Source organism: Zeus faber (assembly GCF_960531495.2).
Source record: "Zeus faber genome assembly, chromosome: 6".
Lineage (NCBI taxonomy): Eukaryota > Metazoa > Chordata > Actinopteri > Zeiformes > Zeidae > Zeus > Zeus faber.
This window is the reverse complement of record NC_137201.1, coordinates 19,775,633-19,788,009: the sequence shown is the minus strand read 5'-3', so window position 1 is coordinate 19,788,009 and position 12,377 is coordinate 19,775,633. Positions and strand designations below refer to the sequence as shown.

General features: G+C 44.1%; 1 protein-coding gene across 1 annotated transcript; it reads left to right on the top strand.

The window, feature by feature from the left end:
- The first annotated feature begins 8,500 nt into the window (after positions 1-8,500).
- Positions 8,501-12,040, top strand: svip (small VCP interacting protein). The gene is made up of 4 exons (XM_080002637.1): positions 8,501-9,029; positions 9,352-9,402; positions 10,060-10,173; positions 10,952-12,040. Exons 1-4 carry the CDS (start codon positions 8,964-8,966, stop codon positions 10,964-10,966), a joined length of 246 nt encoding a protein of 81 aa, XP_079858763.1. The 5' UTR covers positions 8,501-8,963; the 3' UTR covers positions 10,967-12,040.
- Positions 12,041-12,377: the final 337 nt, after the last annotated feature.

Sequence of the window (12,377 nt, the reverse complement as noted above, 5' to 3'; positions counted from 1 at the left end):
GCGGCTGCGGGTGCGGGCGCGGGCGCCCTCTCTCCCCCGGATGATTCGTCAGTATCCCCGGCTGGATGGTGGTGCGCGTTCGGAGGACAGGGTTTGCAGCGGGGACCATGTGAAGCCGTGCTGGGGCTGCGTGGGTGTCCCTGCTCCCATCCTCCTGCAGAGCCCCCGACACCTGGCTGCCTAAGCTCCGCACGGTGCCCGAGCCGTGGCTGTTGTCATGGCAACGCACTGTAGGGGGAGGTCCTGCATCCATCTCTGCGTGCGCGGATAACCTGCACTGGGGGACGGAGGATGATGAACCGGTCGTGTCGTGAGTTGATTCACATTGGACCACGGCGACAAGGGCATGAGGATCCCATCGTCATCTTCATCATCATCATCATCATCGTCATCATCATCATCTTCATCATCCTCCCTGTGATGAGGTGCTGCTGATGAGAGGTGGAGCAGATGCTGCTTCACCAAACTGGAAGCTGAACCCCCATGAAAAAGATGCTCTGACATAAAATGACTGTAGTGAAACTCAAAATGCTTGTCATATTTGGTGTTACAGGGCCTATAATACTTCATGAAGTGGCCCCCCACTTCTGAAAATGTCTTTTTCATGATTATGAACTTGAAAGGTTCCATCGTCAACCAGGTCCATCAACGATGCCGAGTAGGACCTCAACACGAATGACAACTTTAAACTGCAAGGATCTGAGAAGCACCCATCAGAGGCGCTTTTGGGCTGCGAGGTTAGAGGTTTAAACGCACTCCGTGCTGAAAAATAAGAGCTAAAATAAAGCTGCGCCGTCCTAAAAGGCTGCGGGGCGTTTCAGGTCAAACGATGCTTTGACTGGAGATTCAACAGACAAACTGTGAGACACCAACCAGACTGCAGAGCCCAAATCGGCTGCAATGAAGTTTCATACTGCAATAGTTTTTGGACCAACACAACAAGAAAGAAATGTTAGATGTTATTAAACTACAATGGAATTCCTTTCCATTGTAGTTTAATAACATCTAGCATTTTTTTCTTAATGGAAAAAAATATATTGATTTAATTTGTATCCTTCATTTTATGTTCAATATTGTTTAGACTTTATACTTATATGTGTTGCATCATTAAATGGATTGAAATGTAGTTTTTTAAACTACAAACATATGCAAAAAACAAATCAGACTATCTACTCAATCATTTAAAAAAAATCCACAGACTCCTAATAATAATAATAAATAATAAACAGTAATACAGGTATACGATTAACAAGACAGGGAGCTGACATTTTAGTGGTGCTGGTAAAATAAAAAAATAAAATGCTGATGCTCTGTTTATTGTGTCATCTCGTCACCCGCGTTTCAGCATCTTTCATAGGTCTGAGCATATGAAATACGCAGTTTAAGAGTAGGGATCTGATCAACTAATGGCCTGCAAGGTCATTGGTTCTGTCGCAGTGTCAACTGCGCAGAACTGTCCCCCAGGCCCATCAGCACATAAAAACACACACACATATGTACACACACACACACACACACAGACACACTTGCCGTGCTAGGCGTGTGTGTGTGTGTGTGTGCATATTTGTGTATACGTGTGTGTGTGTGTGTGTGTGTGTGTGTGTGTGTGTGTGTGTGTGTGTGTGTGTGTGTGTGTCTTAAAAAGTGTATACCTCCCGCTGGTCAAGGATGTACAGTATACAATACTAAACTATGTATAGTCACTGCCTCTGTACCAGCAGATAATAGAAAATATTAGCGACAGTAATATTAATTTCAGAGATTGGTCCGTGATTCTGTCTGTGTTTGAGTATCGATCCTTATCTGTGTAAATGTATTGAGGAATTTTCTGGCCTCCATGAGGAGCTTTGTGCCATCTGCTTCCCTGCAGCTCAGCACGCCTCCCCACTCCCACTGCTTTGGTATTTCTGGAGCAGGAACGCAGCTTGGTGACCCATTGGCGGATCTATTTCCACTGCTGGAGATAAATAAATGAATAACCAGTGTCTTGAAAGAGAAGCTCCATTTAAATGTTTGATTTGCTCCATTGCTGCCAGTTAATTTGCAGATGTAGGTCAGATTGTGGACAGCGCAGCAAGAGAGTTCTCATCAAGCTCAACACCTCCACCTGGTGGCCGACACTGTAATTACTCATCCCTGGGTCACACTGCAGTCATTCTGTGTTCTTGGATGGTGCAATTTTAAAGATCCTTTCAAGAAATTATTTTACAGAAACGTTCTTTATAAATAACGATAAGAAAATGTAGATTGAAGGCAGGTAAATAAAAAAATTATTCAATCAAAAAAAAAAAAAAGAATGAATGGAAAAAGAAAACAATGTTTGCATCTCCCAAATACAAATGAAAATCCATAATATCTTTAACATCATTTAGATATTAATCATACAATTTAAATTTCATGTATTTTATGGGCAAAAATGTAATTAATTCAAAAATCCATTCAAACACATCTATTCCAGGGTATGCATGGGGGGGGTTTATTATTATGCAACCATTCAACAGGCCAAAGATTCACACTTAAAGCCTAATGTGAGAATTTTCAGCAGTAAAATGTTAATATTTAACAGCTGTTCGTATTGGAACAGGCCACGCCAAGGCCAAAATAAATTGTTGACATAACATGACACAAACAGATGAGACATCTGGATCAACAGATTCTCAGTGTAAATTCACAGAAGGGAAAGAATACTTTCTAGTTTTTCTGCTTGTTTTGTTGATTTACTGGCCCGTCCTTTGTTTTTTTTATTAATCTTTTCCATCCCCCTTGATATAACCATTCCTTGATTTGTTTGTTTTTTTTCTTTTGTTCTGAACTAAATAACTTCCTGGTTTCCAGATATCAGGGAGAAGATGTACTAAGAACTCTGCCGTTGCAGCTGTTATGACGATAAAAACAATGAAATGTCCACTAAAAACCCTCGTTCAGAACAGAAATATTAAAAAAAAAAGGCAGGGAGGGCTATGGGATGACCGATAAAGGACTGTTACGCTTGCGGATGTCATTTATGGGAATCGTGTGAAATACAGATGAACAAACAGGGTTAGTCGTGTCCTGGGGGGAAACCCATGTCAACGTCCTGCTGTAACCTCCTTTTATTCCGTTCGAGAGTTTCGGTGCCGCCATCCCTAAATCCTCCTGAAAGGCAGGACAAACAGTATGTACCGAAGACCGCCATGATACTGTACCTGGCTGATTAGATGTTGAGACAGTGAGGTCATGCTCTACCCATAACATTATCTGGACATCACTCCTCGCAGCGTTTCACTCGTGCTGTACTTACAGTAAGTGTGTGGCACAACATTTCCCTCCTGAGTGGATCCAGTGAGCCCACCGAGGCTTCTAACTCAATTGCAGTCGATGCCCTTCCTGGAGTGCTTTGGAAGTTGCTGATGTGTTGCTTTCCAGGTTGAGTGAGATGAGCGACGCAGCCGTTTTGAAACAGAGATCGTCCGCCGCGGGGCGCCCAGGGGACGCTCCAGCTCCGTGCCGGTCCATCTTTGACGCTACAGAGTGGTGCACGACGGGGTTCAGGGGCACGACGGGGCGCGCCAGGGAGCGTCAGCGGCGAGCGTTGACCCCGTGTACCACGGCAGGCCAAGCGAAAGGTCTATAGTGACGATCCCACTGCCACTCACATCATTGGGCGGTGGTTTATTTGGACACGGATATTTCGCATGGTGAGTGTATGGAGTCGCTGGGTAAACTTACTGGAGATGTGTTCGCTCTCGGTCTCTCGGTCTCCAGACTGAGAGCTGGAGGCGAGGGCGGAGCTGTAGGACGCAGAGCCACTGATGGAGGATCTGAAACCTTCCCCAGAGCGGCTGATGGAGGGTCCGGTGGCGGCGTGCCCACCTGCCCCGGAGAGGCCCAGCGGGTGATGCTCCAACAGGGGCTGGGATGCACATCGTCCTGTAAACACACACACACACACACAGGCGCGCGCGCGCACACGCACACGCACACGCACACACACACACACACACACACGCAATACATATAGGACCACCTGAGAGCAAACCCAAAACGTGCGAGGATGCGACACAGGCGAACACTTTCTGCTTCCGTAGCTGGAACGGTGTGAACATCAGAGCAGCCGCTTGCCAAACTGCACGACGACACTGTTCTCTTACGAATGTCAGGGCTCTGGGCGCTCGCTTTAATCTCCACCTGCCGCTCCATCGCGGAGCTTCACCTCCAGATGATTGAGGGCGTCAGGACATCACAGCGCTGCGAGGCCTCCTCACTCCTCTCATGTTGCTGCGCTCATACATTTTTAACCGCAGTTCGAAATTCCCTTTGGCCTCTGATATTTGACACTCACGGCCCGCTGAATGGAAATGGATTTACAAAAGCAACGTCTTACTTTGGTCGTTTTACAGTCTGGGGTTGACTTAACACACCTTAAAGAAAACAATACCTTTGAATCGACTAGGAATGAATAGAAGTGTGACTTTTCAGCAAGTTCAATATTTAAGTTGTAATGTATTAAATGTAAATATTTCTCATTGCGCCCCATTAAGTGTTTTCAAGGATAAAAATAGGTGAAAAACAATTCACACAAAGCAGAATATACTGTCTAATGAAAGGAAAACAAGTGGACTGCCTCATATAACAGGCAGTAAGTAAAGTATAACTATTGTATGGAAAGTCCTATTTATGAACAGAAACATAATTTCTAAACACGCAAATTCCTATATAGAGTATCTACATATATATATTTTTTTTATCTTTGCATTCAGCCACTTATGTTGCAGTAATTGCTTTATTACATAAGATCAAGATGATCGCCGATAACCTAAACAAGAACTCCCCCCCAAGGCTCGTGGTGCTCGCAGACCATAATGCATCTGTGATTTGTTTACAGTGGACACTCGGAATGTACAAATGAAGAGTTTATGAGGTTATCCTGCGTGTGCTGACGTGTCTATCGTGCCTCCATCTCTCTGCCTCATTAAGAGACCGTGGAGCGGCCCCCGGGGGCCAAACAACATGACTCACCACGGTTCAGCGCTATTGTTTGTACACAGCGGCGTTTCTCAAATAGAGGTCCAGGGACCACGACGAGGGCGTCTGGGGAGTCCTGAAATGGTTTTGTTTTCGATGCTCTTAGATATAAAATTGGCTAAGGTCATTCATCATCTTTTTCTCTCGTCCGCGGGTCCATGAGGCACATTGGCCCCTCAGAAGGAGCCTGTCGCTGTGAAGGCCTGAGAGGTTCGCCCTCCAGGGCCGAGCATAAAACCGACCCCTGAAACGCCCCTTATGACGGCCGACGGAAGCAAAAAGGACAAATGCACATATACCAGACGGACTGGCGACTCAAAATGGCATGACGACGATAAACTACAATCAAAACAAACTGATGTCTGTTCGTGTGGAGCATTGTGTCAGAAAATATCAGCTGTTTAAAATTCTGAACTGACTCAAAGTGATTCTCACAACGATTCAGAGACAAACATGACAGACCATTGTTCTATATTTAGATGTAAAAAAAACCACAACCGTTCCAATGAAGTGGATATTTATCTCAGTAGATCACACTAATAACTTATTTTATACTTTGTACTCAGCTACACAACGCTCCTCCACGACTTTCTCTCCAAAATGTGTCCTCCCCTTTCAGCCTTAAGGCTAATGCAGCGATGGAGTCGTGGCACTCCAAACATTTTGGAAGTAGCAAAACGATACATTAGTCCAGATCGATTGATGAGCAGATGCTTCCTTACGCGTCTTCCCAGAACGTTGACTAATCATTTAAACAAAAAAAAATCCCTTTACTTTACGTCAGGAGCCATTTACATTGTGCGGAGACAATGTGGAAACTGGGACTTTACTGGGAAATCAGTGAACTATAACACCCCAAATAAATCTTTTTTTTACCAAAGAAAATGTTCATTTATATTTTCACTAAAAGATCTACGGCATTTTGGCAAAACGTATTTATTTTCATAATCTGTGTGCTCTAGTTTTAATATAGCCCGAGCTTATCGATATTGACAGAAAAAAATTCAATAATATCATATCTATTAAAAAAACAACACCCAGGAAATGACAGATTCAGGAGGTAGAGAAAGCAGCTTTCACTTAAGTAGAAGAATAACATCTGAATATCCTGGATTAATATATCTTAATATTTTTGATTAGATCAATTCTCCCAAAAGCATCCCTTGGAGTTAAGTAAAAGTTTTTACCCAACAAAAGAAGTTTCCGCTATAGCACCGAACGAAGACGACTGTTATCATATTGAATTACTTCTGTTACATCCTGGACCATTATGAGCGGATGGGGACATGCTTTTGTTAAAATGCCATCAATTTTTAATTGCCATCTCTGCAGAATGGCAACATGGAAACGCGGAGAGCTGCTAGAGAGTGACCCTTCACATTAAGGACACATATATTAGAGTAAGACGTGCAAAAAAAAAAAAAGAGAAAACAAATGAGATACTGAGATCTATTGCAAACAGCTCGACAGTTTTCATCTTCTTTTTAACCATAAAAAGAGCCTTAACGTCCAAACTGAACATGAAACCACATTAATATTTTAATTAAATGTAAATGTAATAACAATAATAATGTAAAATTTATTGTAATTAATCAAGTATAATAATAATAATAGTAATAATAGTAATAATAATAATAATAATAATTATAATAATAATAATAATAATAAACATCGCTTTTTTTAATATAAATAACATCTGCTAATGCAAGCACCAGGTCACCAATGGACACTTGCAATGAGAAATTTAGTTTTTAGTAATATGACATTAGAAGCTGTAACAACCTGCATCTTACCTGATGAGCAGTCAGGGTGCGAGACATTGACTTCCATCAGAATGAATAAATGAAGGACAAATCTACTACAAAGCCTTCAACTGCTGCTGGAAACAGAGGCTCTCCTCCTCCTACGACTCATACTCACTGGACCCACACCGCGGTGGTGATGGACGGAGGTGGAGTTTGTTATCGATGGAGACGAGGAACAACATTAAACACTGACTTATCGATGACAGTCTGGTGACGGGGAGCGATGTGGGGCTTCACCTTCCGCTCAATTAGTTCACCTCTCTTAAACGTTCCACCTGTCGGACGGTGACGCGCGGGGGTCTGTCTACCGTCCCGGACAAAGACTGGGGCGGGGGGTTGGAGGGTAACTTGTGCTACATGTTTAAATTTACAAGGCTGTTGTGTTTATCTACTGGTTATGTACATGCAAAATGATAGTGAAATCTTATTCCGAGCAATACCACCTGTTGTGGAGTGATGGGGCTCCTCCTACAGCAGGTAACACGCGCTATACCTTCCCACCACAGGGGGGCGGTGTTCCACCAGATAAAGAAAGGCTAGCGAACGTTGAGCCGTGTTCGCCGCCCTACCTTTGTTAACCATTTTGGAACCGTTCAAAGCCGATTTTTAGTGTGGGGTTTGTCAACAGCCCTATGGATATGTGTACGTTTTTGGAGGACATTCGTTTTGGGAATTAATGTTTCGACGGCTGTAGCCGTTGTTAAGTTCGATGATAAAAATACGTGCGACGCACAGTTTGTTAACGGTTAAATCAGCAGGGTCTGACGGACCTTGAACACAACTCAATGGGATCGTAGCCCTATTTGGAGCGACACCTGAACGCTCCACAGCGGAAACAGGTTTAAATGTGAAACGTCAGTTTTTTTTGCGGACGTTTAAAAAATGCCGAAGCGATTCAACAACAGGTTTGACATAAAATAGCTCGCTGCGTATCTCTATTGGGCTTTCTGTAGTTGCTGTAGTTGTAGATGAACGCTTGCTAGCTAGCTACCGGCGCTAGGACGTCCAAGTCGAATGATGCGTTCAAGTTTTCACGGTAAAAAAAAACAAAAAAAAAACGGTTTCTGCTGCGTTCGTGTTTTCGGGAAATAACAGCATCGACGAGCGACTCAAAATGACGATAAATGACGTGTAAACGTTGCTATGGCGACCGGACGGGCTGCCCCGCTGTTCGCCGTGTCAGCTGTTCGGGAGATTAACTTCGACGGGAAAGCTTCTCGACCCGTCGTTGCTTTTGTCTCTCTCTCTCTTAAAGACGTTATGTTTATCACGCGACGCGATAAAACGCGGCGCTTCTCTGGGTCTTTCTAAAACAAAGAAACAAACGAAAAAGGAACTTTAATCAAATATCGCTTCCTGAAAATAACATCCAGTTTGTCTCTCCGCGATTGGCGGAAATTTGTCAACTTTCTCCTGTGGAGTCTCGTCGCGTTTGCGGGAGGAAATCCATGTGGTTTTAGGTGGAAGATTTGGGTTGTTTTGTTTTTTAAACACGTTGAATCCCACAAATTGTCCTGTTTTTTTTTGGGGGGGGGCGGGTTATTCCCCGGTGTCGTACGAAGAATTGATCGTCCGCCAAAAACTGCCGTCCGCAGGGTGAGCTATATTATCTCAAATATAACCCCCGGGAATGAAACCAAGTCATTTTGAGGCACAGACAACCTTTCGGCCACGAGGTGGGAGCTGCGATCATTCAATTTTGCATTTCACGGTTTGGTAAGTGCAAAACGGCACCTTGTGGTTTGACAAGTGCAAAACTGCATTTTATGACTTTTTATGCCCCCTTTTAAATGTATTTCAACCGGTAAAAAAAAAAAAAAAAAAAAGGACCGGTGGGCTATAATCCGTCGAATTGAACCCTCACGGATGAAACCAAGTCATGTTGAGGTATCAATAACCGCTGCAATCACTCGCTGGCGATCGGTTTTTGGCACAACACCGGAAGTGGCAACCCTTCCTGCGAAACAGCGGACTTCCGGTTTGCCGTCAGCTCGCTGCCATGTGAAGGCGGCGACCAGCGGACGGAGCCGGAACGCGCCGCTCCCGCTCCACGTACGTTGAAATACCCGAACCCGGACCGGGATGGCCGACTAGCCGAGTCCGGACGCCGTTAAACCACTCGCTGGGCTGTTTTCTGTGCTGGGTTCATCCAGGATGGGGATGTGCTTGCCGTGCTTCGGTGGAGCTGCGGATGACGTGGTGCCGGCGACTCCAGATCCGGTAGGTTGCCCTGCCCCCACCCCCCCCCCCCCCCCCCACCTCCCCCCCCCCCCACCTCCGCCCAGCTTTCCCCGAACTCACCCCGAGTTTCAAAACCCCGTTGTCACGTCGAGTCCACCGGACCGGCCGTGTGGTTTGAATCCCGGGAGACCGCGGACCCTCGCGCCGGGGCCGCTTTCTCCATTTCGAAAGTCTGTTGTCGATGCTGGAATGTAAAGTAGGGGCCGACGGAGCAGGCCCCGCGCCGCTCCCCGTCCGCGTCCCAGTCCCCGTCCCCGCTCTGCCTCGAGTTCCGTAACGTTTAAATATGACTCCGTTGCAGGACGCAAGGAGACGGCAGCTGGCGGAGGCGGCCGAGAAGAGGCAAAAGGAGGTAAAGCTGCTTGTTTACACACTGGGGTGGAAGGGACGTGTGGGTGTGGTGTGTTGTTTTTGTTGTTGTTGTTGTTGTTGTTGTTGTTGTTTCTGCTGAAATGTCGTGAGGAGCTCAGATGAACCTCATCGGGTGGTGGGGGCAATCTTTCATTACACAGAAAGTCCTTTTGAAAACCCGTAAGAAATATTCGAAAGTTGCAGCGAGGTAAGTCCCCTTGAACACGGATCAAGTTAGAGGTTCCCTCTTGGTTGTCGATCACACACTTGGGATTTGGCCGCTTCCTCCAAATGCACCCCTTTGCATCGAGTCACCCGTTTATACCTGTTTTTGTTTTTCCTTCCGCCAACACTGTCCCTCGCTCTTCCAACTTGCACACCGGGAAGTGAAACCGTTCCCCACTCGTGATGTTCCACGCTGATGCATCGTTCCGTAACACACTATTAAAAAATAAATAAAAATAAAAATACTCCGTCTTTTCCCTGATTGCCGTATGTTGGCAGTTGGCTGCTCCCTTGCTAGTATGGAAGCGCCTCAGTATTTTAAATGCTTTTTTGCATGCGCACACATTTACTGAATATTTGCATGGCGTTGTAGCCAAGCCGTGTACAAATGTTTTCCCGTTTATTCATCTTTCTTGGCCCCTCTACTTCTCAGACAGCGTACAGGGGTGTCAAAAACCCAGAGGCAGTGGAAAGGAAAAGAAAAAAACAGGAGGACATGGAGAAACAGGCGATGACCACCTCGACTTCTGGAGGCGGTGGGCTGAAGGTTAGTCTCCTGTAATAACGACAAATGATAATATAACAGCTATAATAACCCGTTGTTATTGACATTGTGTTGGGAAGCCAAATCGGTTATGGCAGGAAATAATCTGGATCTTCTGAAACAATAATCATAGTACGTTGGGGCGATATTGACAAGATCAAATGGGACAATATTTGTTTGGCACCTCTATCGGTAGGTTGAGGATATTTTGGGGATGACTGTTTGTGCTTTCATAGAATATTTACACGCAAGCAATATTTGAGAAACAAATCATTAGTTGTGTGGATATTATGACCATTGATTAGAACAGTGTCTGAAGTTCATAACATTGCACTACTTAACTGTAACTAAGCATTAAAGACAACATTGAACTACATCACATTTTTCTGATCATTGATCCATTTCCCAATCCGAGACAATATCTTGTCGCATATCACAATATTATTATTATTATTATTATAATGCTGTATCAGCCAGCCCTCATCCGACAAGCCTGTGGATAAATAACACTGTGTTTGCATAATAAAACTCAAACACACCAATCACCTTTACCCTCTTTCCAAAGTCGGTCGAAGCTTTATTCATTCAGTTCCTGGTTAATTACTGATGAGGCTATTTTTAGATCAAAGGAAAACCACGTTTCAGATTCTGAATTGGGGGCAGTTGAATATAACATTTCGACTTTGGGTGTTTTACATCAACAGTGAGGTTGTATTTGTTTCTTTGCGTTTAGACACCTTAAAGCTCTTCTCTTGTTATTTTCCCCGTATTGTTTTTCTAGTGGCAGATGGGTTGAAGATCCAACGCCGACAACCCACATCGCGTACGACTGCAAGATGACTTTAACAATACTCCACCTGCTATCCAACCTTTTATTTATTTTGTTTATTTGTCGTGCTTGTTCCCTTCTTGTGGTGAGGTGGGGGGGGGCTAAGCGCCTGCGGTAGTATTCATTTCATGAACAATTTGAAGTGATCACAGATGTTGCAGCTGTAGTCGATGCCAAGGCACACACACCCCTTTGGACAAAATGAAGAACTCACAGTCACTTCTAGACACATAAGAAAAGGTGTGTGTGTGTGTGTGTGTGTGTGTGTGTGTGTGTGTGTGTGTGTGTGTGTGTGTGTGTGTGTGTGTGTGTGTGTGTGTGTGTGTGTGTGTGTGTGTGTGTGTGTGTGTTTTGATATTGAAGTAATGCAGTTATTCTGGCAGCTCACTTTATATTGAGAGTTGTCCTTTTGTACTCCAACGGAATGTGTCAATTTTTGAAGGGGTATTTCGGAATCCCTCGCCTGGTTCACATACACACATATTTTAGTTTGCTATTAGAGGCCTGGCATCATTCATTATTCATATCTCACATTTCAAGTAAATCACAATTTATGTTTACAAATGCATCTTTGTGCTTATTTTGGAATTCGTGTTGAAGAGCTCACTTTTTCACCCACTTAAGGCCACTGTGCAATTTCACTTGATGCGTGTTTGGATTGTAATATTTGCAAAACGACTTTGTAATTCCTGCTTGATTTGAGAAGAAAAAAAGTAGTATGTGAATTTATTTATCAAGAGAATAGTTATGAGCAGAAGTTGCACATATAGTTTGTTGCTATTGAATTGCGATCAACATTTGTCTAAGAATATTAGGCAGGTAATGTTGTTTGGAAGGTGATGTTTTGAGACTGAGATGAGTTTCCTTTAGTGCAAGCATGAAAATGGACAGGGAGGCAGGAATTGTTTCTGGTCTGTGTTGACTTAGCGGCCTTGCTTCATGCGGTTCCTCACAACCCTCCCTTGGTCCTTAAAGGTGCTTTGCCATTTTGTGGTACAGGAAATGTAGTTACTTGCTGCATTAAATTACATTTCCACTACATCTGCTTTTTTTTCTGAGTGTATTTGCAGTGACATGAGTGGGGGTGTTTTATGTTGATTGAAAATCCCGGTCTTGTCAATTATTTTGTCAAAAGCCCTGAATCACATTTGATCTTCCAGAGGTCTGCTGTCTTACTATGTACAGTATTGTGTTCATTGGTTTCAACAGAAGGCATTTTGCCTATTTGGTTTGCATGCTTATCTGGTTAAGCCTCCATGATGCCCCTGAAAATATGACTATATTAACCCCCCCCCAAAAAAAGTAAATGTTCATGTGAGCGTACAATGGGACTTTATGGGCTTAATTCAACATGAGGACATTTTCCAACCTGTAGAGG